General features: G+C 39.2%; 1 protein-coding gene and 1 pseudogene across 1 annotated transcript in view; both read left to right on the plus strand.

Moving 5' to 3' along the window:
• Window positions 1–25,693, plus strand: part of TMTC1 (transmembrane and tetratricopeptide repeat containing 1) — a 280,957-nt gene that overhangs the window by 152,026 nt on the left and 103,238 nt on the right. Inside the window, exon 6 of the mRNA XM_012640954.1 lies at window positions 14,248–14,437. Within this exon, the coding sequence (XP_012496408.1) occupies window positions 14,248–14,437 (190 nt within the window). The remainder of the gene's footprint in view (window positions 1–14,247; window positions 14,438–25,693) is intronic.
• LOC105807600 lies at window positions 16,269–17,155 on the plus strand (annotated as a pseudogene).

Raw genomic sequence — 25,693 nt, forward strand, 5'->3', positions numbered from 1 at the left:
AGTATTATTTCTGCTTCTTTTAAAGTAGAATAATGAATTACTCTATCACCAGGTGAGAATCTTCAGACTAGCTTTCTTTCCATTTAGTAGTTGTTGTAGTTTTTAATTACATGTTATAAAAATCCTAATAGCTTTTAAGAGTAGCTTGTTCAAGCTTCCTTTTGTTTCAGATGATTTCTTGTGATTTTAGTTGTGAGATTCCCTCTATTTTAAATTTTCTATTTCCATGTGTTTAACTCAGAAGAAATACCCTGTCATTTTCTGCTTAACTAAACTGAGATGCAAAATCGTCGTGTTATGCTCATGAGAAACCTTTGTTAAACAAAATTTCTGAGACATGGAAACAAGACAAAGGGTGACTATGTGACCTTCACTGTAATGTAGAACATTGTCTGACAAACCTAGAGGACTGCAACATTGGTAGGCTTATTATTTGCTATTTACTATATTTTACAACTCTGTCATCTTAGAATTTAACATACAGAAACCTGATAGTTATGATGATTTTTTTTCTCTCTAGTAGAAAAATAAAACTTCAAACATAACAGTTTTAATGCCTTCCAGCACATTGAAAAAATGTGTATCTCATTTGCCAAGCTCATTCCTTTTTATTTTTTCATGCACTATGAAAATCCCAGTTTTTGAAATCAGTTTTTATATGTATATATTATTTTATATATATTCAGTTTATATGTACTTTCGTAATAGCTTTATTGAGATAATTTGCATTCCATACAATTCACCTATTAAAGTGTATAATTCAATGGTTTTTAGTATACTCACAGAGTTATGCAACCATCACCACCATCGATTTTAGAATGTTTTCATCTCCCCAAAAAGACTTTCTATATCCATTAGCAGTTATTCCCCATTTCACTTCAGTCTCCAGCCCTAGGCAACCACCAGTCTACTTTCTGTCTCTGTAGATTTACCTCTTCTGAACATGTAGTATGTTTTTTTGTGTGACTGGATTCTTTCACTTAGCATGTTTTTGGGGTTCATCCATGTTGTAGCTTATAGCAATACCTCATTTCTTTTTATTCCCCCCCAAAAATTGTTCCATTATATGGATATATCATACATTTTATTTTTCCATGGAAATGAACATTTTGGTTGTTTTCTCTTTTTTCGCTGTTATGAATAATGCTGCTATGAGCATTCATGAACAAGTTTTTGCATGGATGTATGTTTTCATTTCTCTTGAGTACATACCCAGGAGTGGAATTGCTACATTAACTCAATGTTTGACTTTCTGAGGAATGCCAGAATGTTTACCAAAGCAGTTGCACCATTTTACATTCCCACCAGGAGTGTATGAAGGTTTTAGTTTCTTCATATACTCACCAACACTTGTCTTTTTGACAGTCTGTTTTTTGTTTTTTTTATAGCCATACTAATGGGTGTGAAATAGTATCTCATGGTGGCTTTGATTTATAGTTCCCTAATGGCTAATGATGTTGAGCATCTTTTCATGTGCATATTGACCATTTTGCAATTTTCTTTAGAGAAATGTCTATTCAGGTCCTTTGTTCACTTTTTAATTGGGTTATTTATCTTTTTATTATTGAATTGTAACAGTTCTCTTTATATATTCTAGATACACATTGCTTATCAGATTTATAATTTATAAACATTTTCTTCCTTTTATATATTGTCATTTCACTTCCTTGATGATGTCCTTTGAATCACAAAAGTTTTTTATTTTGATGAAGTCCAGTTTATCTGTTTTTGTTGTTGTTGCTTGTGCTTTCCATGTGAAATCTAAGAAGGCTTTGCCTAACTCAAATTCTCTTTTGAGCTGTCTTTGTCAAGTATTGGCTTCCCATATTAATGAGTTATGCAAACCTTTAGTTTTCTCACTGTGTATTTTAGTGAGGATTGTGTTTTCAATATTTTCAAAATCGTACTTTGATATAGCTTATGTTAATAGCGATTCGGAAGCCATTTAGAATTTGACTTCTTATTCTTGACCATTGGGTATGTCAAGCCATAAGATATTATAGATTTGTCACAGAATTGGAACTCATCATTGTTCAAGATACACTGGTGACAAGGCTCTTAATCTTTTACCTTTCCGTTTTAACCCAGATATTCAGGTCGTATTAGCTGTCAGTCAATACTTTGTGACTGATCGATAACTTTTCTAACCTGTAATTAATTGAGACTATGTGGATCAATTGAATGGCATGACATTGAATTGTAAATGATTCTTCTTCCCACTTGAGAAGAAAGTGTAATTAGAAGCTAAACAACAGAGGAGACATTGTATTTTGATTGTACAACTTTCTCTTGACTAGCAAGTTCCCCCCAGGCCTAATTGTCACCCAGTTATCCAAGCCAAATAACCTGGCAGTGGTCATTGACTTCCTTTCTTTCATTCCTCACATCCCAGCCATCACCCACTCCTGTAACTTTGATCTTCTTAATCACTAGAATTCGTTCACTTCCCTCCATCCCCACTGCTGCCATCTTCATTCAGGTCCTCATGGCCTCTCGTCTGCATTGCTGAAATAGCTTCCTAACTTGTCTCTCTTCCCACAGTTTGCTCTCCTCCAATCCATCCTCCACACTGTTCCTACATGATATTTCTAGCTGGCCTAACAGTTACAAGTCAGTGATTTCCTACGCCGTTTGAGATAGAGAGTAAGAGATCCGGCCATTGCTGTTCCCCGTACACACATCTCTCGATACCTCCGCCCTTCGTTCCTAACCTTGCACATTGGCCACGGTAACTGCTCCAGTTCCCTGCGCCACTGGCTTTTCTTTTCCCTTCACCTCTGAGCCTTTTCTCCTGCTGCTTCCCAGTCCTATAATGTCCTTTCCTTCCATCTTTGTCTGTTGTTTCTAGAAGATCTTCCCTGATCCTTCTTACTGTCTTGAAGATATATTTTCCTTCTATCTTGTTACACTTTATTGTTATGGACTCTTCACCAATTTTTCTTTCCCCTTTAGATGTGAATTTCTCAATGGCAGAAACCGTATCTTATCTTCGTTTGTATTTCTGGCAGGTGACACAGTGCTGAGCATAGGAGAGAGCCATGACAATTGTTTATTGGATGATGGGTTGATTAACACTACTTTCATAGATCCGTTGCTTCTATGCACATAACACCTACATTTACTCTTTGTTTCTGAAGGCCACTGCCAGCTACCATCTCTGGATCTTTCCTTGCTTTGCTTTTTGTCACGAAGACATTTTCGAGTGGACGTGCTTTGTACACTCTAGTATGGAGAAAATAGCGTGACTCATCCTGTCATAAGCCCCTGTAGAGCAACCCTGCTCTATCATGAGAGTGACCCACAGAATGCAGTGATGTGCTTAACACGCATGTAGTTATGGAACTCCAATTTCCTCTTGGGTCTTCCTTTTTGAGTTTTAAGTAAAACTGGTTCAAATCCTTTCACATGTGCTGGGGTGTCCACTGTCCTCCCCAGGAGTTTTATGCTTGCCTGGAGCCTTATATTCTCCTGGGCATTTCCCATTTCATTTTCCCTTTCCTGCTAAACTCTCTGTCTGACCCAGGTTACACTGCCTGTGGCCACATTCATTCCCTTTTATTGTGCCAACCAAGTTACAGGGCATAGACTTCTCATGTTAATATCCCCTAAAATACTACTCACATAAGGCATTTGTGTATGAGAGACTTTACCCAAGTGTTGGGACAAAGCAGAGCTTCACTGCAGAATCATGCCACAAATAATTTACAGTAATCGCCATACACAAAATCCTGCAAAACTCTGCTGCTGGGATTTTTCCTTGACTGACTTTTGTTTGGCAAGTCTCTTGCCTCAGTTATTTGCTTAGGCCTATCTCTTTCCTCTTCTGTTCTTCCTCCTCCAAATTCCTGATAATTTCTTACACAGCCCCAGACTATATAGGCCATCCCAGACTAAATTATCTCTAGATGAGACTAGGCTATGCTGAGGTACTAACAAGCTCTTCAATAAAAATGGCATGAAAAGGTTTACTTTTTGTTCACAGGAAGCTGCTGTGGATCCTGCCGCTCTCTAGGGAAGCTCTCTTCCATGTGGTAACTCTGGCTTCTGAGCTGCTTGTGTTTTACAGTCCTGCTGTCTGGAGTGGCTAAGTCGGTGTGGCAGAGAAAGAGAGAGCGGGAGGGCCCCACACTTCTTATATTCGAACTTTCAAATACATAGTCCAAAAGAGGAGAGGATAGTATAAGGAACTACCGTGTTTGTCCCTGTCACCCAGTTTCAGCATTTGTCAACTATGCTCAATCTTCTTTCATCAATACCTCCACCCACTTCTAATCCCTTTCATTTTTCCTGACCCACCACTGAACTGTTTGAAACAAGTGCCAGATATAGTATCAATAAATATATAGTGTAACTACATAAGTATATAAATATAACTATGTAAGTATATAGTATGTAAGTATATAGTATCTCTAAAATATGTCTTTTTAAAAATATAACTACAATATCTCTGTGATACCTAAAAAAATTACTAATAATTCTTTAAGATCATCACATATTAAATGATGATATTAAGGACATAAGGGCAGTGCATTAGTATTTCAGCTTCAAGAGACCCCTATCACCTCTGCTCAGACCTATTGGCCAGGTAGTCACGTGCCCTGCTGAATGCAAGGGATAGTGGGAAATTCAGTCCCCAGTGTGCCTTGGAGGAAAATTAAACAGACTTGATGAATACATAGCTTTGTGTCTGATATGGCCTGTGATGGTGTTTTCCTTTAAAACAACAACAAAACAATTAAGAAGATCATTTTCTCCCTAAGAGAAATTCCAGGTCTAGCTTCTTTAATAATGTTTTTCTTCCCATATATTTACATATCAGTAAGGGTCCTCAAATCTGTTTCATGAACCACTGAGCTGAACACCTCAGAATCCCGGGGCCCAGGTAGATTCTCATCTATTCTGTTTACTTATAACATCTGTTTCCATCTAAGTCCTACCTGTTCATGAAGACTCAGATAAACACAAGCCCTTTCAAAAACGATTCCCTGATATAAAACTCATAGTGATTGCCTCCCTCTTCCAACCTGTGCACTTAACTATTTATATTGTCATGTGAATTGCTTCAAGAAGGCTGTTTTTTTCTTAACATTTAGATAAGATCTGGTCACTGAAAGAATGGATGTTTGGCTTTGGGAACTGAGAGAGAACCTGGGTATTTTGCAGGTGAGAACATAGCAGCTCTAGGATAGGTGGCTGAGATGACCTGAGGGCCTGGGTGTCTGCCTCAAGAAGAGAAGTGACCAATTCACAGAAGTTGAAATCAGAGAGTTTAGTAGGAAGGTGTTCTAAAAGCAGATTTGGGATACTGAATAGTTTTGGTTATAGCCCTGTGCATAACAGCTGCCTGGTGGCCCTTAAAATTATCTCATGATCTTACTAGGCTTTGGCTCAGAGCTGGGTACAAAGTAAATCCTGAGGACATTGTGGAATAAATGAATGGTGATATTGGTTACGCTCAGCATCCTTAGAAAGGATGAGCCTTGTTGAGCTACCCTTCTGAGAAGGTAACACGCCTGGTACGCCACTCTGAGTGCCAGAAATTTGATTGTAATGATCAGTTACACACTCTCAACCCCCAATGCCTTGTCCAATTTTCTATCTTCAAAAATATCTGCAAGGGTCTGCTTACCTGTAACTTCATAAAAGCAACGAAATGTTTCCTTGACATTGATGGAATTTATACTGTGGGATATCTGGTTAATTTGCTTAATTACATAAATGACAACATACAAATTCAGTATAGTGTAGGTCTTAATGGTATTAAAGTCAAGTTTCTTCTCTAGAAAGGTGGTGGAGCCACCTTTATGTGTAATTTGTCTGTCAAAAAATGTCATTTAGTTCTGGATTTACTCTTCTCCCTCTATAAGTACCTTTAGAAATGTGATACTTTGACATTCACTCTTATAAATCTGGAATTAAGAATAAAAACAGAAGTCTGAGTTAAGAAGGGCTTCTGCATAGGGCTGGGGCCTGCAGTAGAAGTGACAGCTTCCCACTATTAAGGCCACACTCTGCCGCTTAGTAATTGCCTTTTGTCTTACCAGACTTGAAGGGGACAGGACAAAAAGCAGTGTACACTTGATGAAAGATGTATTGCCTTTATAATATTGAAAATGGTTGTGTTTCAAATCCAAGAAATAGATCACATAGGCTTTTTTCTTTTTTTGAGACAGAGTCTCCCTCTGTCTTACCGGGTAAAGTGCAGTGACGTCTTCGTAGCTCATAGCAATCTTAAACTCCTGGGCTCAAGCGATCCTCTTGCCTCAGCCTCCTGAGTAACTGGGACTACAGGTGTACACCACCATGCTCAGCCAATTTTTGTATTTTTAGTAGAGACAGTGTCTCTCTCTTTATTGGGCTGGTCTTGAACTGGTCTTGAACTCCAGAGCTCAAGCAATTCTTCCATCTTGGCCTCCCAGAATGCTAGGAGTCACCACGCCCTGCTCACGTAGGCTTTTCAATGAAAGGGTATAAAGGCCCCCTCTCAGCATCATGTTTTTCCTGAGATGTGGTCCTGGATAAGTAGCTAGAATACATTGGCTTTAGTGGATAGATCTTTCTGCTGTTCAGAAATATAGGCAAAGGCTTATATTATTTTGTAGGAAAAGATCAACATAGGAAATACTAAGATTAAGATAGAACTCAACATCTTCCAGATTCTAAAGAATTTTCTTTCTCTCTATTTCCATTTTCAGCTGATGGCTTCAAAGAGGCACAAAACCTTAGACTTTGGTTATTACCGCCTGCCTTCCTATTAGTTGTATCCCTTGAAGCCCTTAACAGGGAGATTGTCTCATAATCAGCTCTGAACGAATGTTCACTAGATTAAAATTTTTATTTTTTAAAAATAATACATTGTGTGTTTAAAGAGAGCTGTGCAAAAAAAAGATTGTTCTGTTCTGCTTCAGCAACCAGCAGGGCCTTCAAAACATATTTATAGGAGGCCTTTAAAACGTGCTTTTTTTAAAAAAAATGAAACTAAAGTTATTCTGTTTTTTTAAAGCCGTTATTACCCAACCAGAGTGAATATGAGAACCACTCAAGGAAGCATGCTTCAAATAAAGACTTTCTGGTTTATCTCACAGAAATTCCGATTGAGTAGGTCGCAGTCAGTCACAATGTGGCTGGACCAGCTGCCTACATGTTTCTGGGAGCCACAGGCTTTGAGACCCCTGGGTAAAAATTGTGCTCTCTCTAGCTGAAAGGCTCCCTACATGGGGGTGCTGCCCCATTGTGCTTTTGTATTATGTGCATAGAAAAATAGCTTCTTGGGGATGAATCAGATTATCAAAATCGAGTGTAGTTTTCCAGACCAAAATGACACTATGTGGTAGTAATTTATCTAACTTGTCTTGGGCACTGGGAATGAAGGGGAGAAACAGCAGGAAGGGGCAGGAGGAGGCAGTCAGAGGGGAGCTTGTGGGAGTAGCAGTGTGATCTCGGGACTAGGGATCAGTTGTTGGAAAATGCTGATCTTGATCACTTACTGATATCTTACTTGTTGAAGAAAACTATCTAATCTTTGCATCTACACATCTATTTCATTACAATCTTAAATCCCTGAGAAGCTGATGACAGTTGAAGGGACACTTCTTTTATTTTCTGCTAACATTGAAACATAAAGGCAAAAATTGCTTTCACACTGAAAATAATGCCAAGCCCAAGCTTTTATTTAAACATTCTGTTTCTCGTTGTGGGATGCTCTAACAAACATTTTCAGCAGTGCAGTCATCAGTTTGATGTGCTGTTCGAGGGGATTATACGTGGATTTTAAGTTTGTGTCAGCTCTGCTTGAACTGCGTGGAAGCTCAAGCTCAGTGTTCAAGGTCTCAGGCAGGTGCTTCTCCACGAAACACCAGCATTTCACCCGCCTTGTTTCCTTTCATTTCTCCACATTAATAAAGAAATGCTAATGGAAGACTTTTGATGCAGGGGAGAATTGTATTTGGAGCCAGAAAACCCTACGATGTGTGCAGGCTCTGCTGTGTGCTTGCAGTGGGACATGGCACAAGTTACAGCCTCTTAAAGGCGACTTTCTTTGCTGCAAGAATGAGGGCAATACCCACTTCATAGGGATTTTGTTGTTATCACATAATCTTTCTATGCAAATGCTTTATAAACTAGAAACTGTACTTATTAACAGGATTTTCAATATTACTGGATACAGTTCATGAATAGACCAACAGGTTTCTTGTGTGGAAACCCGGAAACCTGAGCGTGGTTCGTAGGAAGCAGTCAGTACAAGTGTGCTCAATGAATGTTGGATTTGAGCTCAATGAGAGAAAGTATGTTTGTTTGAAATAAAGATGTTGTTAAATGTTTAGAGTGAGAGAAGGAGACCTTAGGGAAGAAACGAACCAAGTATTTATTTCGCAGAAACTCTATTTGCTTTTTTGCAAGTATATGGGTAAGAAGTTGCTAGCAGTCTTAGATCAGCATCATTTTTTCTACTGTGATGAAGCTGCCTCTATTAATAAGATAACTGTATTAATGGCATATTTAAAAGATCAGGCAGACTTAATGACATTTCAAATTCACTTTATCCATGGTAGCAAGAATTCGTTTTTAAACTCCATTAATTGCAGTTTAATGCAAAATAAGAAAAAATAAGCTTGGCATAGCGTTATGATGATGCTTCTGTGCGAGAGGAGTGCCTTTACTGGTGTGTTTCTCTGTATTTGATGTTGTACCATGAGCTCGCACAGCACTGGTGACAAAGGGGACAGAATCTTCAGTCTGGGCCATTCACCTACATCCCTGGACATCTGCAAGCCTAGCAGGTATATAGATCTTTTACTGGATTATAGAAAAATACATAGTTGTCTTGGGCTAAAATGAAAGTATAAAATACAAGTATCTCCAGATTTTTAGGTATTATTTTAATATCAGGTTGATTTTTTAAAACGCACAGAATCCATTTATTTAACAAACTAGGTGCTGGGGAGATAACTACGCACACAGCAGAGTCACTGCTCCTGGGGCTGGACAGACACAGTAACGGGCAGTTATAGGGCAGTGTGCTAAGGCCTGGTGCTGTGGGACACCAGCCTGGCTGGGGAGGGGCTGTGACTGGGAAGACTTGTCAGGAGAAGTCACTTCTATACTGAGACCTGAAGGATCTGGGGGAGTTGGAGTTCAGCAGCCTGTGAGAGTTGATTCCAGAAGATGAGGTGAGCCCGGCAGGTGCTCCTGTCAGGCATTTGAAACCTGAGGGTCAGGCAGCTGGCTGTGAAGACTGAGGTGACCGGTGTGTGAAGACGAGGAAAGGGAGAGGCCAGGGGCAGCCCCGATGACCACACTCCAGCCTCAGTCATGAGCAAGCATGAGAAGCCCCTGAGCAGGGTGGGGGGTGTAGCACGTGCAGAGAGCAGCAGGGTGGCTGTGCAGGAGGCCTGTGGCTGGAAGGGAGAGTGCTCCCTTTCTTTCTTGTGGCTGCTTGGATTTTGTTCCTAAGCAGCCTGGTTTTACTCTGATTTTCCTGTCTTTTGATTCTTCTGAGAACTTTGAAAATAATCCCTACCTTTAATTGAGCTGGTTTAATTGGGCCATTGGTTCTTATAAACCAGAAGACTTTAACAAGACGCGAGAAGCTGGTCAGAGGGTTGTTTGCATCTCTTTTCTTATTCCGTTAATTGTTTGGAAATGATCTTGCCATGTCTATTCCCAGGTGCCGGAAGCAGCAAGTGGGCAGCACTACTGATGGGTCCTGGCCCTGGACCCACACCATGGCGGGTGTGGGGCACGGCACTTATCTGGCACCTTCTACTTTGTTGTCACTGAGGAGAAAGGGGATGAGGGTGATAGAACACCTTCTACATCATCCATGTCTTTGTCTACACATGGTTTTCCCCGATTTCCTTTTCTTCTGTGTCCTCTGTTTTTGTTGCATGTTATCATTATGAGGTTCATCTAGGTTGTTGCATTCATTCTCATTGCTGAATAGGTTTCTGTTGTGTGGGTATTCTAGAATGCATGTATTAATTTTATTGTAGATAGACCTTCAGGTTGTTTCTGGTTTTGGGGTGTTAGGAATAGTGCTGCTGTGAACAATCTTTTAAACTGTCTCTTGTACTCTTGGGTATAAACTTAGGAGTGGCATTGGTAGTTCATGAAGTGTGCATTTACTTTGCTTTTATGACACTGCCTGCAGTTCTCCAAAGTGGTTTAATCCATTTACAGTAGTGTTTCAAAGTTCCAGTTGCTCCACATCCTCACCAATGCTTGACCTGTTATTTTTCATTTTAGACCATCCAGTGGGAGTAATTTTGTGACAGTTTATAATATACATTTTTAATATTGTACTCATAACCGCTCTCAGAAAGTGTCATGTTCAGTTATGATTTGGAGCCATTTTTATTTGGTGGCCCTGCCTGGACTCTCCACCTCACATCTCTTCACCTGTTTAAATTCTGTGGAGATCTAGGATGTCTTCCCTTAATCTTCCATTTTTCATTAATCTGTCATTTCTTAGAACTCTATTGAAATTTGATATTTATATTACACTGTTACCCAACTGTGTAATGTGTGTATGTGTTCTCACCATAAACACAGGGAAAATGGCCTTGTGGAGGGCAGGGCTAGATCTTATTACCTTTCAGCACCTAGAAAAGTACACAGAGTAATTTCTGAGTATTGAATTCAAGTGCAGGTTCCCTGTCATTGAGAACAGGTAGTGCAGGGTAGTGCACAAGACAGCTTTTTCAGATAGTCCTGGAGAGGGTTATAGGCAGGGGAGGAAGATGCTCATGACAATAGTCAGCAGGTAATACCTGCATGGGCCTATCCCCGCTGGGCCATAGTGATGCTGTGGAGATGCCTTGGCACATTGGGGGTAATTCAGGAGTTGTGAGGATGAAAATAGGCAGCAGCCTGGGAGGAGGGAGGACAGCTCACCAAAACCTGGCAGTGTAGGTAGAGTCAGGGCAGGGCGGGGTGCTCCACTCTGGTGGGAAAGGTGTTTTACACTGAGGCTGGGGTATTGACAGTGTTGGTGTCTTAGTCCATGTGTGTGTTGCTATAACAGAATACCTGAAGCTGAGTAATTTGTAAAGAAAAGAGATTTATCTGACTCACAGTTCTGCAGGCTTATAAGAAGCATGATGCCAGCACCTGCTTCTGGTGATGTCTTTAGGCTGCTTCCACTCGTGGTGGAAGGGGAAGGGGCCAGCTTGTGCAGAGATCACATGGAGAGAGAGGAAGCAAGAGAGAGGGAGGAAGTGGCAGGCTCTCTTTAACAATCAGCTCCTGTGGGAACTAACAGAGTGAGAACTCACTTACCACCCCCCCACGCCAGGACATTAATCCATTCAAGAGGGGTCTACACGCCATGCCTCAACCACCTCTCTTCAGGCCCCACCTCCAACCGTGGGGATCAAATTTCAACATGAGGTTTGGGGGACAAACATCCAAACCGTAGCAATTGGTAAATGCTCTTCCTAAGAGGAGGCCATTGTGCATGGTGGACCCAATGTCCTGTGTTTATGAATTGATAAAGGATCTTGTAGGTGAAAGGAAAAGAAGGCTCCTTTGAGCAGTAACATTTTTATGTAAAACAGGTGAGAGCTGTATGTTTCTGCTTTGCAGGGCATGATTTTTTCATATGTACCTATCATAGGCATCTTTCTAGGGCAAAGAAATATGATAGGCTCATGCTATTTCTTAGCCAGAAAGTTTTCACACAGGCAAAGAATATGATCATACTATGTATATTATTGCACTTAAAACGCTCTGATTTTTTTCTTGGTAAAGATGAAGAGTTAGATGTAAAGAGCCACACAGTTTCATTACGTGCCATGTGATGCTTGCTGTTTCCCTCACAGCCTCAGCTTCCCGCTCCCTTTCATGTGTTTCTGTCTCGAAACCTCTGGCTTTTCAATGAAAATGCATGACTAAATTGTTTAAGCTGAATTCCTGGCTTTCTATGCTGTATATTCCACTTTGTTGGCAAGATATTCTAGTGCCTTTCCTTCTGTTCACAGAATTTGTAGTAGAAAATTGTTAAATAATTCATTTTGGTTTTCGCTTTGCTTTTTCACTTTGCTTTTAAAAATGATAACCCAGCAGGGCACAGATATTTGACAGTTTATTTTGTTTCTGAAATTTTAACAGAAATAAACAAGATGATTAGCTTGAATGTAATTCATAGTCTAGGAGTTAAAAAGAAATACTTTGGTTGTTGATTACAGCTGGCTGAACTCTGTCTCCAGTCAGCACTTCAGTTTTTCTGTTGGTGTCCTACGTGGTTATTTTTAGTAATGGTTTGAATTAGCATCTGAACAAAATCTGCCTTTTGGTATGTCTCTTAAGTTCCTTTTAATCTATAGGTGCCCTCTCCCTCCTTTTTCCTCCCGCCATCCCAATGTGTTTGTTTGAGAAGCGGAGTCATCTGTTCTGTGGCATTTCCCACATTCTGAGCTTTGCACGTCGCATCCCTCTGGTGCCGTGTACTGTGTTCTGTTGTATCCTGTGTACCCTGCTATAAACTGGTAATTAGATTTAGAACTTGATCAGTTCAGGCTTGATTTTTTCTTTTTTTTTTTTTGACAAGACTGCTTTGTAGGTGTGGTGTGTATTTCCATCAGGAGGCCAGCAAGCTCTCTTTCTGTGATGTTAAAATTGTTCAGTCAGGGGGGGAGGTGAAAAAAAAAATAAAATGAAATTGATCAGTCAGTTGGAAGCACCCAATTTAGCCTGATCCATCCATTATAAAGTACCTCATCTGCTTTTCACTTAATAATTTTAGTGACCATTGATGATCATGCGTAGATCCGTTATTTCAAGAAGGGAATAATACTTTTAAAATAATTTTTTTAAGTGTTGGGGTGACTGAGCGACAGAGTTGATTGATTTTTCTGCTAAGTTTGGTGGTTCACCATTTGCCTGAAAAGCCAAGTCACAGAGAATCTTTACTAATCTCAAAGGTAGATGGCATCAGCCTGGAAGCTCTGTGAAAAAAGGAGCCCAAGGCGATCCAGTCTTTCTGTAGAGATGGTATTCTCATGTCACAATTTCACAGGCCCAAGCCTAAAGGGGAAAAAGCATGTTTTTCTTTTTTTGGCTTTTGCTTTTGTTAAATAACAAAGCCTGAACTTCATTAAGATTTCAGTATATATCGTATTATTTGTACATTACCATTTAATTAAAAAGTACAACAAAGAGCTGAGTGTTGAGAAACACCGTCGAACTACCCTACTCCTTCAGCCCATTTCTCTGTTGGGGATTGAGTCAGAGTGGGGAATAATCTCCCTCCTGTCCTTCCTGATTACATTTCAAAGGAATGGGTCTCAGGTCCTTGAGAGAGATGCTTCTGAATTGTAAGAGATAAAGACCCATAATCGTAAGCCCTTTTTTGTAAATACTCTAAGAAAGGGAGGTCAGGGGCCTATTGTTAGGTGTTGGCTGAAACAGAGAATAATTTCCCCTGACAGTACTGAGATTTCTTAGGCAGACATTTTAATGAGGGGCTGGGGTCGTCCTGGGGACATGGCCTTATGCTGCTGGACGCTGTGCTAGAGTCCGGTCGTCTTCTAGCGCAGAGATTTGGATGGAGTCTTTATGTGCTGAGAGTTCTGTGGGCGCCAACTAAAATGCCTTCCACTTTGCCTTTGTGCCTGGTCACAGCCAAGAAACAGGAATAGCAGCTTTGTCCATTATCCCTGTGTCTGCCTGGTTGTTCTTGTCAGTAAGGACAGCTGTATTTCCCTTCTCTTGAGGACTAACCCCTCCATTCACGAATAAGGGATTTTATCACCTGACCACAAATATTTTGATTTTTTTTAAATAATTCAGTATGGATCAATCTGTTATAGAAAGCATGAAATATTTTCAAATCGGACTGCAAGATTAAAAAGGGACAGTTCAAATCTCTTATCCAGGGAATCATACCTAAAATAGGGCAGCATTTCTGTCATGTGCTTTCAGCAAACTTTTCCTTCATAGCATTTATCTCAGGTTGTAATGTATTTATTTGTATGATAATTTTAAAATATGTGTCATGGAAACTATGTCAGTATTTGTTCGCCATTGAAAGTCCAGCACTTAACACAGTGGCTAGAAGCTATTAGATATATCCCAGATTGATCAATTTAATGAATAAATGAGTGAATGTCTTTCTATCTTCCCTAGTCTTCTCCTACAAGATAACAATGACAGTAGAGAAATGCTATTTAATAAAAACACAGGAAATGAATGTTTGGAAGATGTCATGGATCTTGAGTTGTATTTTAGTGATTCTTCTTCTCTTTGTAGATTCCTCACCTACTCCTACCTCTTGGCCTTCAACGTGTGGCTTCTGCTCGCACCTGTCACCCTGTGCTACGACTGGCAGGTCGGCAGTATTCCTCTGGTAGAGACCATATGGGACGTGCGGAACGTAGCCACCATCCTCCTGGCAGTTGTGATGGCCTTACTGAGCCTGCACTGCTTAGCAGCCTTTAAGGTAATTTTCTCAAAAATCTAATGAACTCTCTGCATTTGAAAACATATTCTATACTCATAATGTTCTTCTTTGTGCAGGGGGTCTGGGTCTAAGTGAATCTACACTCTTGTCTATAAAATGTTGTGTATTTAAAGTTTTTCCAGTAGGCAATATATATTTTAAAGACCTTAGCAGGGTTACCAGATCATGACCACCTTAACTAGATGTCTTTGTTTCTGCTAACACTGTAGAAATTGAATCTGAAGCTTAATGTTTGTAAACAATAAGGTTTTCCTGCTTTCATTGGTGAATTTTTAAAGTAATTGATTTGATTTAATGTAATGATAAATGAAGTAGTGATAAAGAACATATTCATAACTGCCTAAAATATGGTTGACTCTACTTCCAGTAATGAGTGCTTGAGGTAGTTAGGTGATTTCTCCCCCTACCCCCCCAAAAAAACTATAAAACTGGACAAAATCATTAAGTATAGCCATGTCAAAAATGATTACAGACAGCAAAGAGCTTGAAAATGTTTACTTATGAAAAACTGCTGCTGCATTGGATAAGTTACTTCTTGCCTGAGGGTATTTCCATCCTCCCAGATCTGGTGGTAAAAATCCATAAGTCTGCTGGCTGGAATTGGCTGATGTGGTTTAAAAGGGAAACAGAGTGGCTAGAAATTTAAGGGGAAGATTTTGGAAGCAAGAGAGCTGTAGAAGTGCTGAGATAATATACTGTCTGTGCATTCATGGCTGACTATTAAATGACATGGCATACGGAATTTCCTAGGAAGCACAAGCAAAATTAAAAGCCTGGGGAGACTTACTTATTTGCTGCAAATTTGAATGAATTCTTCAACTCATACACAGATTGGGCAGCAGAGAGTAAAAGCTTCACTGGCTTGACTTGTCTGTATAACCTCTGTCCAAATCATTGGCTGATCACAAAGCCCCATGCAGGCACAAGAGAGATCCCCAGAGTTCTGGGCAAAAGAAAAGGAAAAACTGAGCAAAAATTTTAGTACTCTTCAGAGAAACAGATTTTCCAGTTTGAGTCTAGGCAAGTTCATCGAATATATTAAAACAGCAGCACTAACCCTTTCTTCAGAAAAACAAAATAGAATTCAGAGGCACTACAATATACAATATACAATGCCTAGTTTTTAACCAAAGATTACTAGACATGTAAAGACACAGGAAAGTGTGACCCAAACTCAGAGAAAAAAAAAAGAAGTCAATAGGAAATCAAATAGAATTACGATTCCAGAACTAAACACATACTTATGTGGTCAATTGATTTTTGACAAAGTTACCAAGTTAATTCAACCGGGACAGTCTTTTTCTTTTTAATACAGCTGTGCTTGGATAGATAGTCTTTTAAATAAAAGATGCTACACAGAAGTTAATTCTAAGTGGATCATAGCTCTACACAAAAAAATTAAATAATACCAAAATTCTAATAGAAAGCAGGAGAAAATCTTTGTGAATTTGTGTTAAGCAAAGATTTCTTAGTACACATAAAATTAAAACTATAAAATAAAAAGTTGATAAATTGGACATCTCAAAATTAAAAATTTTTGGAAAACTGGTGCTCTGCTTGCTGGGCATCAGGACTCAGTGTGGCAAGTGGACCTTGGTGAGGTGTTTTGTTTTGTTTGTTTTAAATTCTAATACTAATGCCAATCAAGGGTACATTAAAATAAGGTATTGCAACAGAAGCCAGCCAGCTGAAGAAGCTTATTAATGATTATATTTCACATTGGAAGTGGAAGCTGGAGATAAGATTTTCTCACTTTAAGCAGTTTTGATGGCAGAAAAAATAAAGAAGGTCCTAAAGTGTAGGGGAAGCAATGGAGGAACTCATGGGACCCGATGGACACAAATGGGCCAATACGGATGCAGAAGGATGAATGTTGGCAGCTGCTTTTACCCATAGCTGTGCAAGGAAGGGTGAGGGAGATGTCAGGAGAGAAGCCCAGTCTATCCTGTGTGATCCCTACGGTAAAGCTTCAGTAACCCCAGGGAAGTGACCTGCTCTGCCTGTGCAACTGCAGTAGCCACGTTTTGAAAGTCACGTTACTTCAGAGACAGTCTCAGAACCTCCCAAAGACTCCGAACGCCAGCGATGAAGAGAAAGGCGCTGCATAGAAAGCCAGGTGAGAAGTATTAATGACAGATGACTGTCAGTGGATCGACTCTGATACAGAAAGTGCTTGGATCTTTGTGACTTAAGACAAAAGCTGGTGAATCTGCAGTTCCAGGAAGACAGGGAATCCCCAATTGATATTTAATAGAAATTTAATCTACCGCATGAATACCAAGGTATTTCTCAAGATCAGTTTATTTGCTATCTACAAAGAAAAGGATGGGCCCTCCAGCTCATGAACAAGACCCAACTGTGTCCAGCAGACCCATGTCCTTTATTCTCCCAAGTCTGGATGAATTAAGCCAAAACCCCAGCAAGGTAGACCAGGTAGCCCCATATTTTAAGTATAAACAAGACTTGGACTCAATGTGGTTACCTGGTGAAGATCACGGGAAGAAGTTACACTGGGGTATCCAAGAGCAGATGCCTTGTCTAGCAGAACACCAATCCAAACCCCGGCACATATGTGTTCCAAAAAGTTACCTAGCACCAACTAAGAAGAAAAGATCTGCACTCCATTGGGGTGTTTGTTGTGACCTTGCAAGAGTTGTCATGCCCAGGAAGCTTCCCTTCCATTTTTCTCCTTCTTAAATCTTTTTAACCTGTCTCTACTTTCACAGAATTGTTTGGGATAACCTGGTTCTTTATAGTTGTCCTTTTAAATAGAAACAACTGAGTTGAAAAGCCCACAGAACAGTGTAGAGTAAGAGCTTCACCCAGCATTGGTCTTTCCTAGCTATACATCACTTTGGTATCAGATGCCACTTAACTTCCAAATTACCACTCAATCTAGCAATTGCAAGAGAAATCATGCCAGAGAAAGAAAAACAGACCTGATCTTTCCATTTTGTCAAATTAGTACACACCATTTCTGTCCCATAGTCTTTTTACCTTTGGCCAGTGTGAGTTGCTGTGTTTTAACGTGTGTTTTTAAGATAAGTTGCTGAGCATTAAGCTTATCAATTAAAGAATTTTGGAAATTTGTGGGGGAAAAAAACAAAATTAAAAATTTTGCTCATCAAAAGTTAATTAAATGCAGAAGCAAGGCACAAACTGGGAGAAAATATTTGTAAAACATGTATCTACAAAGGACTTATATCTGGGATATTTAAAGTGCTCCTAAAACTCAATAATAAGACAAAAACTCATTAACGTGAGCAAAAGATTCAAGTAGACACTTCACAAAAGAAGATATACAAAGTTTTTAATAAACACATGAAAATATGCTCAGCATCATTAGTCATTAGGAAAATTCAAATTAAAGCTACAAAGAAATACCACTACATACTCACTAGAATGGCTGTCATTTAAAAGATTCACAATACTAAGTATTGGTCTGGAACTCTCAGACATTTCTGGTGGGAATAAAAAATGGTTCAGTTACTTTGGAAAAAATTTGGCAGTTTCTTAAAAAGTTAAACATAAAATTAAACAATTCTACCCATTAGTATCTCTTGAAAAGAAATGAAAACATATCCTCATGTAAAAATCTTATATGGGAACATTTGTAGCATCTTTATTTATAATAGCTGAAAAAGGGAGACAATTTAGTGAGCTAACTTGTAAATGGACAAACTTAAAGTGATAAATTACTCAGAAATTTAAGAACAAACTACTGATACATAAAGCAACATGGATGAACATGGATAAACATCGTGCTGAGTGAAAGAAGTCAGACATACAAGACTACATACTATATAATTCGATTCATATGAAATTCTAGAAAAGACAGAATTATGACAAAAAACATGAAGTTGGGGATTTATTGCAAATAGACCTGAAAGAACTTTTTGAGGTGTTTTATGCTTTTTAAAATGTGATTGTGGGGGTAGTTGTTAGACTCCATATATTTATCAACACCCACCAAAATGTACATTTAAAAATGGGCAAATATGTTGTATGCGAACTGTACCTCAATAAAGGCATAAAAAGTGATTAAAACAAACATATCAGTGGCTGGAATGAATATAGAACTGAAATTTGAATACAAAACATAAGATGCGATCCTGAAAATTTGATGAAGAGAATTTTGAATGATTAAAACCTTTTTTATTATTGAGATGAAAGTCATATAGTGTATAATTAACTATTTTAAAGTGTACAATTTAGTGGTACTTAGTGAATTTACAATGTTGCACAATTACCAGCACTTTCTAGTTTCAAAGCTTCTTCCTAACCCCATAAAACACTCCATACTCATTAAGTAATCACTCTGAACTCCTCCATCCCCCGGTATCCTCTAATCTGCCTTCTGTCTCTGGATTTGCCAGTTCTGGATATATCGTATAAAAGAAGTCATACAATATCTGACCTTTTGTGTCTGGCTTCTTTCATTTAGTATAATATTCTTGAAGTTCACTGAAGTTGTGGTATGTATCAATATTTCATTCCGTTTTATGGATGAACAATATTTTATTGCATGTATTATAAGGGTAGAGAAACGCCACCTCCATCCTTTTAGAGTCCTGACTGGGTTTGAGAATTAAAGATAGATTAACAAGAGAAAAGCTTCCAAATATATTTGATACAAGTTTTACATGGCACAGCTGCCCTCATAAAAAATGAAAACCCAAAGAAGCAGTTAGTGGCAATTATTTATATACTGGATTGGACAAAGAACAGTAAATTGTGAAGATGCAACTAAATTATGTGGCAAGCCTTAAAACATAAGCGTTACTTTAACAAAGTCTGTACAGAATTCTCTTGGTTTCTACTTTTCGTCCTTGAGGATATGGATGTTGTATCTTTCTAGTATAGGGAGGGCATCTTTCACATGGGAATTTCATCTTTTACTTTTAAGTAACCATATAACAAGGTCAAAGTGATCTTTTTATACCTTCTGTTTTTCAAGTGTTGCTAACTTAAGTAATAAATATGCCAGAGTAGCATATTTTAACCCCTTCAGTATATACCACAATTTGTTAATTTATTTATGCGTTGATGGACGTTCAGTGTTTTTCTATCTTGGGGTGTACAGTAGCATTACTATACTACTTCACTGCATACACAAATAATGCTACTATACACATTCATGCACAAGTGTCTCTGTGAACATATGTTTTCATTTCTCTTGGGTATATAGCTAGGAGTGGAATTGCTGAGTCATAAGATTCTATTTTTAACTTTTTGAAGAACTGCCAAACTGTTTTCCACAGTTTGTTACATTCCCACCAGCAATGTACAAGGGTTCCTATTTCTCCACATCCTCACCACACTTGTTTTATTTTTGTTGTTTGATTAAAGCTATCCTAGTGAGTATGAAGAAGTATCTCATTGTGGTTTGATGTCCTTTTCCTAATGATGGTGAGCATCCTTTCATATGCTTATTGGTCATCCTTATGTCTCCCTTGGAGCAATGTATATTCAAGTCCTTTGCTCATTTTTTAACTGGGTTCTATTTTTGTTGTTGACTTATCAGAGTTCTTTATATATTCAGGATATTAACCCCCTGAAAGATATTTGATTTGCAAATATTTTCTTTCATTCTATAGGTTGTCTTTTCACATTCTTGATAATGTCCTTTGATACACAAAAGTTTTTAATTTTTATGAAGTCCAATTTAGCTATTTTTTTTCTTTTGTTGATCATGCTTTTATTGTCAAATCTAAGAATGCACCGTGAAATCTGAGGTCAGGAAGATTTACAACTGTGTTTTCTTCGAAGAGTTTTATGGTTTTAGCTGTTATATTTAGGTCGTTGATTCATTTTGAGTTAATTGTGTGTGCAGTGAAGTAGGGTCCAACTTCGTTCTTTTGTATATGGTTATCCAGTTGTCTGCACCGTTTTTTCAAGACACTGTTTTTTCCTCCAACATCTTAAAGTAATCACTTATTCATCTTTTTGTGAATCAAATTTATAAAGCAAGGATAATGTAAATAACCATTCTCAAGAAACTCTGGCATGCCTATTAGATACATAAACTTGAGCTCACATTTCACCCTTTCAGTAAGGCCTGCTTTAACCGCCCTATTTAAAATGCAATCACATACTCTCCACTCTTTCCCTTATCATCCTTTCATTTCTTAACTATCGTTTATAATACTTCCGGTTTCTAAAACACTGTCTAATTTGCTTATTTTATTTAACGTCTATTTCCACCAACCAGAACATAAGCCCCATGAGGACAGAGATATTTTTCCTGTCTTGTTCACTGCCATATTTCTTGCAGCAAGAACTTGCCACGCTCAGTATTTATTACCTACATTTTATTGCTTGCCAGTCAGTATGTATTACCCCAATGAATAAAACTACAAGAAGTTAGCGATTCTGTTCAGTTAGATTTTGGTATGCAGAATCTTTTTTAAAAGTGATCTATATCTCATCTAGAGACTATAAAAGCACCATGCTCCACAGCAGTGTGAAATACGTGGGGGTGAATACGGCGCTTGCTGAGTCGGAGTCTGGCCTTAGCTCACGGTTTGGCGTGCCTGCTGCACTGTAACTGATCTGGAGGACGCACACATCGGAGACTGGATCGGTCTGCCAGTAAGGGTTTTCCTTGACTCCTTCCCAGCTAATTAAGGGGACTAGTGAGTCCCCACAGGCTGTCATCTCGGTGAGGTGTGTTAAACGTGAACTCTGATGATGGCAGTAGACCCATACATAGGCAAGCCTTGGCCCTCCCCAGAGTGTCTTTGATAACATGATGAATTAATGGAAACTTCCTCTTGGAAAGGCTGTTAATGTTTTTCTTTCATGGAATTTGTTTCAGAATCACTTTAATTCATCCTAAAAAAATTAGTAAAGCATTCCAGCTATGGTGATAGTAAGATTTAGCTCTTTTGCAGTGGCTTTCATCTTGAAAATTCTTTGCAAACATTAACTAGAACCTGCAGCAATTCTGGCCATTTATACCTTCTACATTTTCTTCTTTCAGAGGTTGGAGACAGAGGTTTGGCTTCTAGCTCATGTTTTTGGGGCCTGGCTTCTCTTTTCTCGATGTGCTTACACGCCAGAAGGGAGATAGGAATCAGGTCTTAAAAGGCAGACCCTCCTGCTAATGATAACCTCTTGAAGTGGGAATAATCCTGTTTTTTTCTGTGTGATGATTACTTACTAAAGACATGATGTTAAGGGCTTTGATTCTGAGACAATATACAGTGAACAGTAGGATTAAACTTTTATGAAAATAGAGGTCTTGCTTTATGAATATGTCTCTGTGTTAAAAAGAAACAGTGGATGAAATGTTTACAATAATGTCAGAAAAATAAACACAGATCTACCTACCTAGAATGTTTCCAAATGATCTATGTACTCTATCAATAAGTACTGAGTTGAAATTATTTTCTAATCCCTGATTATGTCCTTAAATTTTGAGATAGCGAGGCTGCACAATACATTACCAGGAACAAAATTACTGGACAAACAAGCATATACACAGAGTCCAGAGAATCATGGAAAATATTCTTTTACTTTCACTTTTGATTCTTGATCATATAAAACAACCTTGGCTTGTACTGAGGGAAACATCCGTTCTCTTTAGTAGCTTTGCTACTTCTTCCTCTTTCATTATCTTAATATTGATTGAGTGCCTCCTAGTTACTGGGATTAGAGCCATGAACAAAATGAAAGTCCTGCCTGCGTGGAGCTTACACTTAAAAAAATGTCAAGTGTAAAGTACTGTGAACAGGTCAAGGCTGGCCTCACACATGAGGTGACATTTGAGCAGAGACATGAAAGCAGTGAGTGAGCCATGTGGCCATTTGGGGAAAAGCATTCCAAGTAGAGGGAAAGCATGTGCCAAGGCCCTGAGGCAGGAAAGTACTGGAGCCTTCACAGATAGTGAGGAGGCTGCCATGGCTGGGGGCAGAGTGGGCCAGAGCAGCAGCGCTATGAGCTGATGTCAAAGAGGTGAAGGATTGTGTGTGTGTGTGTGTGTGTGTGTGTGTGTGTACACAGGATCAAGCCTCCATCTTTTTAAGCCTTTGCCTACTTTTCTTTCTCCTGTCATGCTGCTTCCACTTGGCCTCTGCCTCTGTGTTGTCTGGTTTTCCTCTCGATGAAGCCAGGCCATGGAACATGGAGGTCAGACTAGCCGGAAGAATTCAGGTCCTTCAGCTGCTTCTGTGCATGTTTTTGAGCACAGGAGGTAGGGATTGAAGGAAGGGGCAGCCTTAGAGTCAACAAGGGATTTATAAGATGTACACATTGTTTTTTTGCTAGTATCAATCAGCTTTTGTTTGCATCATTTGGGACAATATATATGCTTACAGTTGCTGTTTCTTCAGTTTACCAGAAACCTTCTTCCTACTACCTCGTATCAACCAGGGCACTGGAAAGAGGGAGAGGGCATAGTCTGTCCTGTTCAGTTGTATTTATACTTATTTGAATTGTATTAATATTTTAATAATTAACTTTACAAAGCTACAGCTTAACACATGTAAAAAATAAACAGCAGGTGTGTCTTCTTCCAACACCACTCCCCCAGGGCCCCACCCTTCACAGGCCTCCATTGAACATTTGTTCTTGTACAGTTTTATACTTACTGACAACAAAAACATATTCTTTCTTTTTTAGAAGTTACGGTAGACACCATTACAAATTTCAGCGCATTCCAAGTGACTTCCCTATCCGGCTGGCCTGTTCCTCCTGTAGATAAGCAGCTCAAAGCGGCGTTTGACTTTGACAAGATCGTGTCCAGAATGGAGTGGGAGGGCCAGAACACAGAACCTAGGTGTTTCCTGTCTCTGGAAATAACCATGGAGTGAACCTAAGAGAGTGTTCCTCATTTGTCCCCTTTTCATAGCACAAGAGATTTAAGAGCTTGCGGAGTAGTTCATTGTCTATCACAGAAGAGCTCAGCTGGCATGTTTGGGAATTTAAGTCGAATTTCTCTTGTTCTGAGCCTCTCCTTCATCTCCCCCTCCGCACACCCGTCATTTTCCAAGAATGCATTCGAGCTTATATTACATCATGTAGAGAACAATCCAGAAATTCATTATTGGATTGAGTTCTTTTCAACAATCACTTTTAAAGTGAACTAATTTGCTGTCACCCTTTGTGATGTGGCTAATCACCCATGGGAACGCATGTACGGTAGAGATAAAGGATGCGTAAGCCACAAGCGCTGCTTGTTCTATCCTCCTCTATGAATAGTGAATGTTTATGCCCCAGGAGAGCCACAGGCTGAAAATTCGCTTGGGTTTTTCTTTATGACTCTTGCGGACTTTATGCCGGACTGTTGACTTGCAATAAAAAGTGACATATATCAGGAAAGGAGCCAGTGTAATTTGGATTATTTAGGGGAGTTAATACCCTCAGTCCCACTCTTTATAGTTCCCCATTTCCCACGTTCTCTGATGTGGTTTCCCTGCATTACAGAGGAAACACCATTAAATTATATTTAAGAGTAATTTATTTGGTATTGGTTCTTTATTACATTTTCATAGAATGTCTTGATATTTTAAGGTATTTTTATACCTTTTATAATCTTGTAGCATACTTGTAAAAGGAAAACCTGAGAGAAAAAGAGGGCGGTTAATGATTCCTGACTTTCCTAATAATGGCCTCAACAATGCAGTGTCTTTTGAGGGTGGGCATTAGGCAGTGTTAGTCCTCCCTCTCCTGCTCCCCAGAAGTTTGGGGCTTTGAAGGTTTGGGTTTTTTATTTGTTTTTAAATTTTTAGTAGGGTGCAAGTTTTGTCCCAGTTTATTTATCCATTTTGTCTCTCGCATTATTTCCTTGCAACCAACATAAATCACAGGCTGCAGCCTGACCAATGGAGGTGACCACCCGTGACAACTTGGTGGGGCTCCCGCATCTCCTCACTTAGAGAGGTAGCTGTGTTCATCTCAGGGGTCTGCCTTCACGCCTGTTCTCAGCCTTGCCTTGTTTGGCTTCATGCTAGTCCATGTCACAGTCCCCATGAACATGTTCACCAGAAGAGCATGCAGATAGCTGACAGAAAAACAGAGCTTGTCAGCCTAATATCTCTCTTTAAATAAAACCCCCACACATCTCAACAAGAAGGTAAAATTAGAAGGAGAGCCACTGTTGAAACGTGATTATTTGCATATTGAGATGTTTGCCTCATTCCAGAAAGGACTTGCAGCCACTTATAGGGAGAGAAATACAATACAATGGAATAGACCAAGAAATGACAAACTTTTTTTTTTTAAAGAAAAAGTAATAAATATTTGGAGCTTTGTTGCCCATACAGTCTGTCACAAATATTCAATTCGATCATTACAGCATAAATTAGCCAATCCCTGGGATAGAACATTCACTACCATAGACCTCCACAGTTGAACTGTGAACATACTTTCAGATTTCTGGAAAATATTTTGCATTTAGCTCAAATAATAGATTATGGTATTACTATGGCATGAGGATCACTAAATTCCAGAACGGCCATTATGAAACCTGGTAAAATAAGCATCATGTTTTAATATACCAAATGGTAAAATAAAATAGAACTTGGGGAATAAAGATTGCATTAATAGTGGATGGCACTATGCCAGTGCTGATTTTCATTTCTCTTCTGGCCTACATTTCTCTTTTCAGTTCCCATTCTCTGCCGACAGCACATACTCTATTCTTTTTCTAACCTCAATTCATGAAAATCCTCCTCATGCTATTGTAGGTCCAATCTTTCTAGCCCATTTGCAATCTATCCAGTTTGACCTGCTTTGCAACCACTGCAGCATCTGATAGAAAAAGCTCCCTGATGTCTTGCCACGGTGCATCTGTCCATGACCACCAGTGCCATGAGAGTAGCCACTGTCTGAGATGCTGCTCTGCGTCAGATGCGGCCAGCCCAGTTGACGCAGCCTCTTCTCACTGCTCTCAGCTGGCTTTTCCACCTGCCACCTTTTTCCTGTGGTGATAATGTTCTGCCATTTGGGTCACGGTTTTCCAGCTCAGTAGCTATAGTTGACTTTCGCCCTTAGGCCATGTTCCAAAGCTGAGATTTTCCTTCCTATCATTTTTCTTACAAGAGTGTGAAAATGAGCTTAACACTTCATCTGATGCAGTGTTGGAAAACAGAGAAACTGGATTTGCATCTCATTTAAAAATGGAACCTATTTAAAGATCCATTGCTCCTGCCTCTTCTTATGTAGTTTTATGTCATTGCCGTGCTATATGTGATACAAATTGTATCAGACTTACATTCTGTCATTCTAATTTCA

The sequence above is a fragment of the Propithecus coquereli genome, unplaced genomic scaffold, assembly GCF_000956105.1.
Source record: "Propithecus coquereli isolate 6110/MARCELLA unplaced genomic scaffold, Pcoq_1.0 Scaffold16, whole genome shotgun sequence".
NCBI classification, from domain to species: domain Eukaryota; kingdom Metazoa; phylum Chordata; class Mammalia; order Primates; family Indriidae; genus Propithecus; species Propithecus coquereli.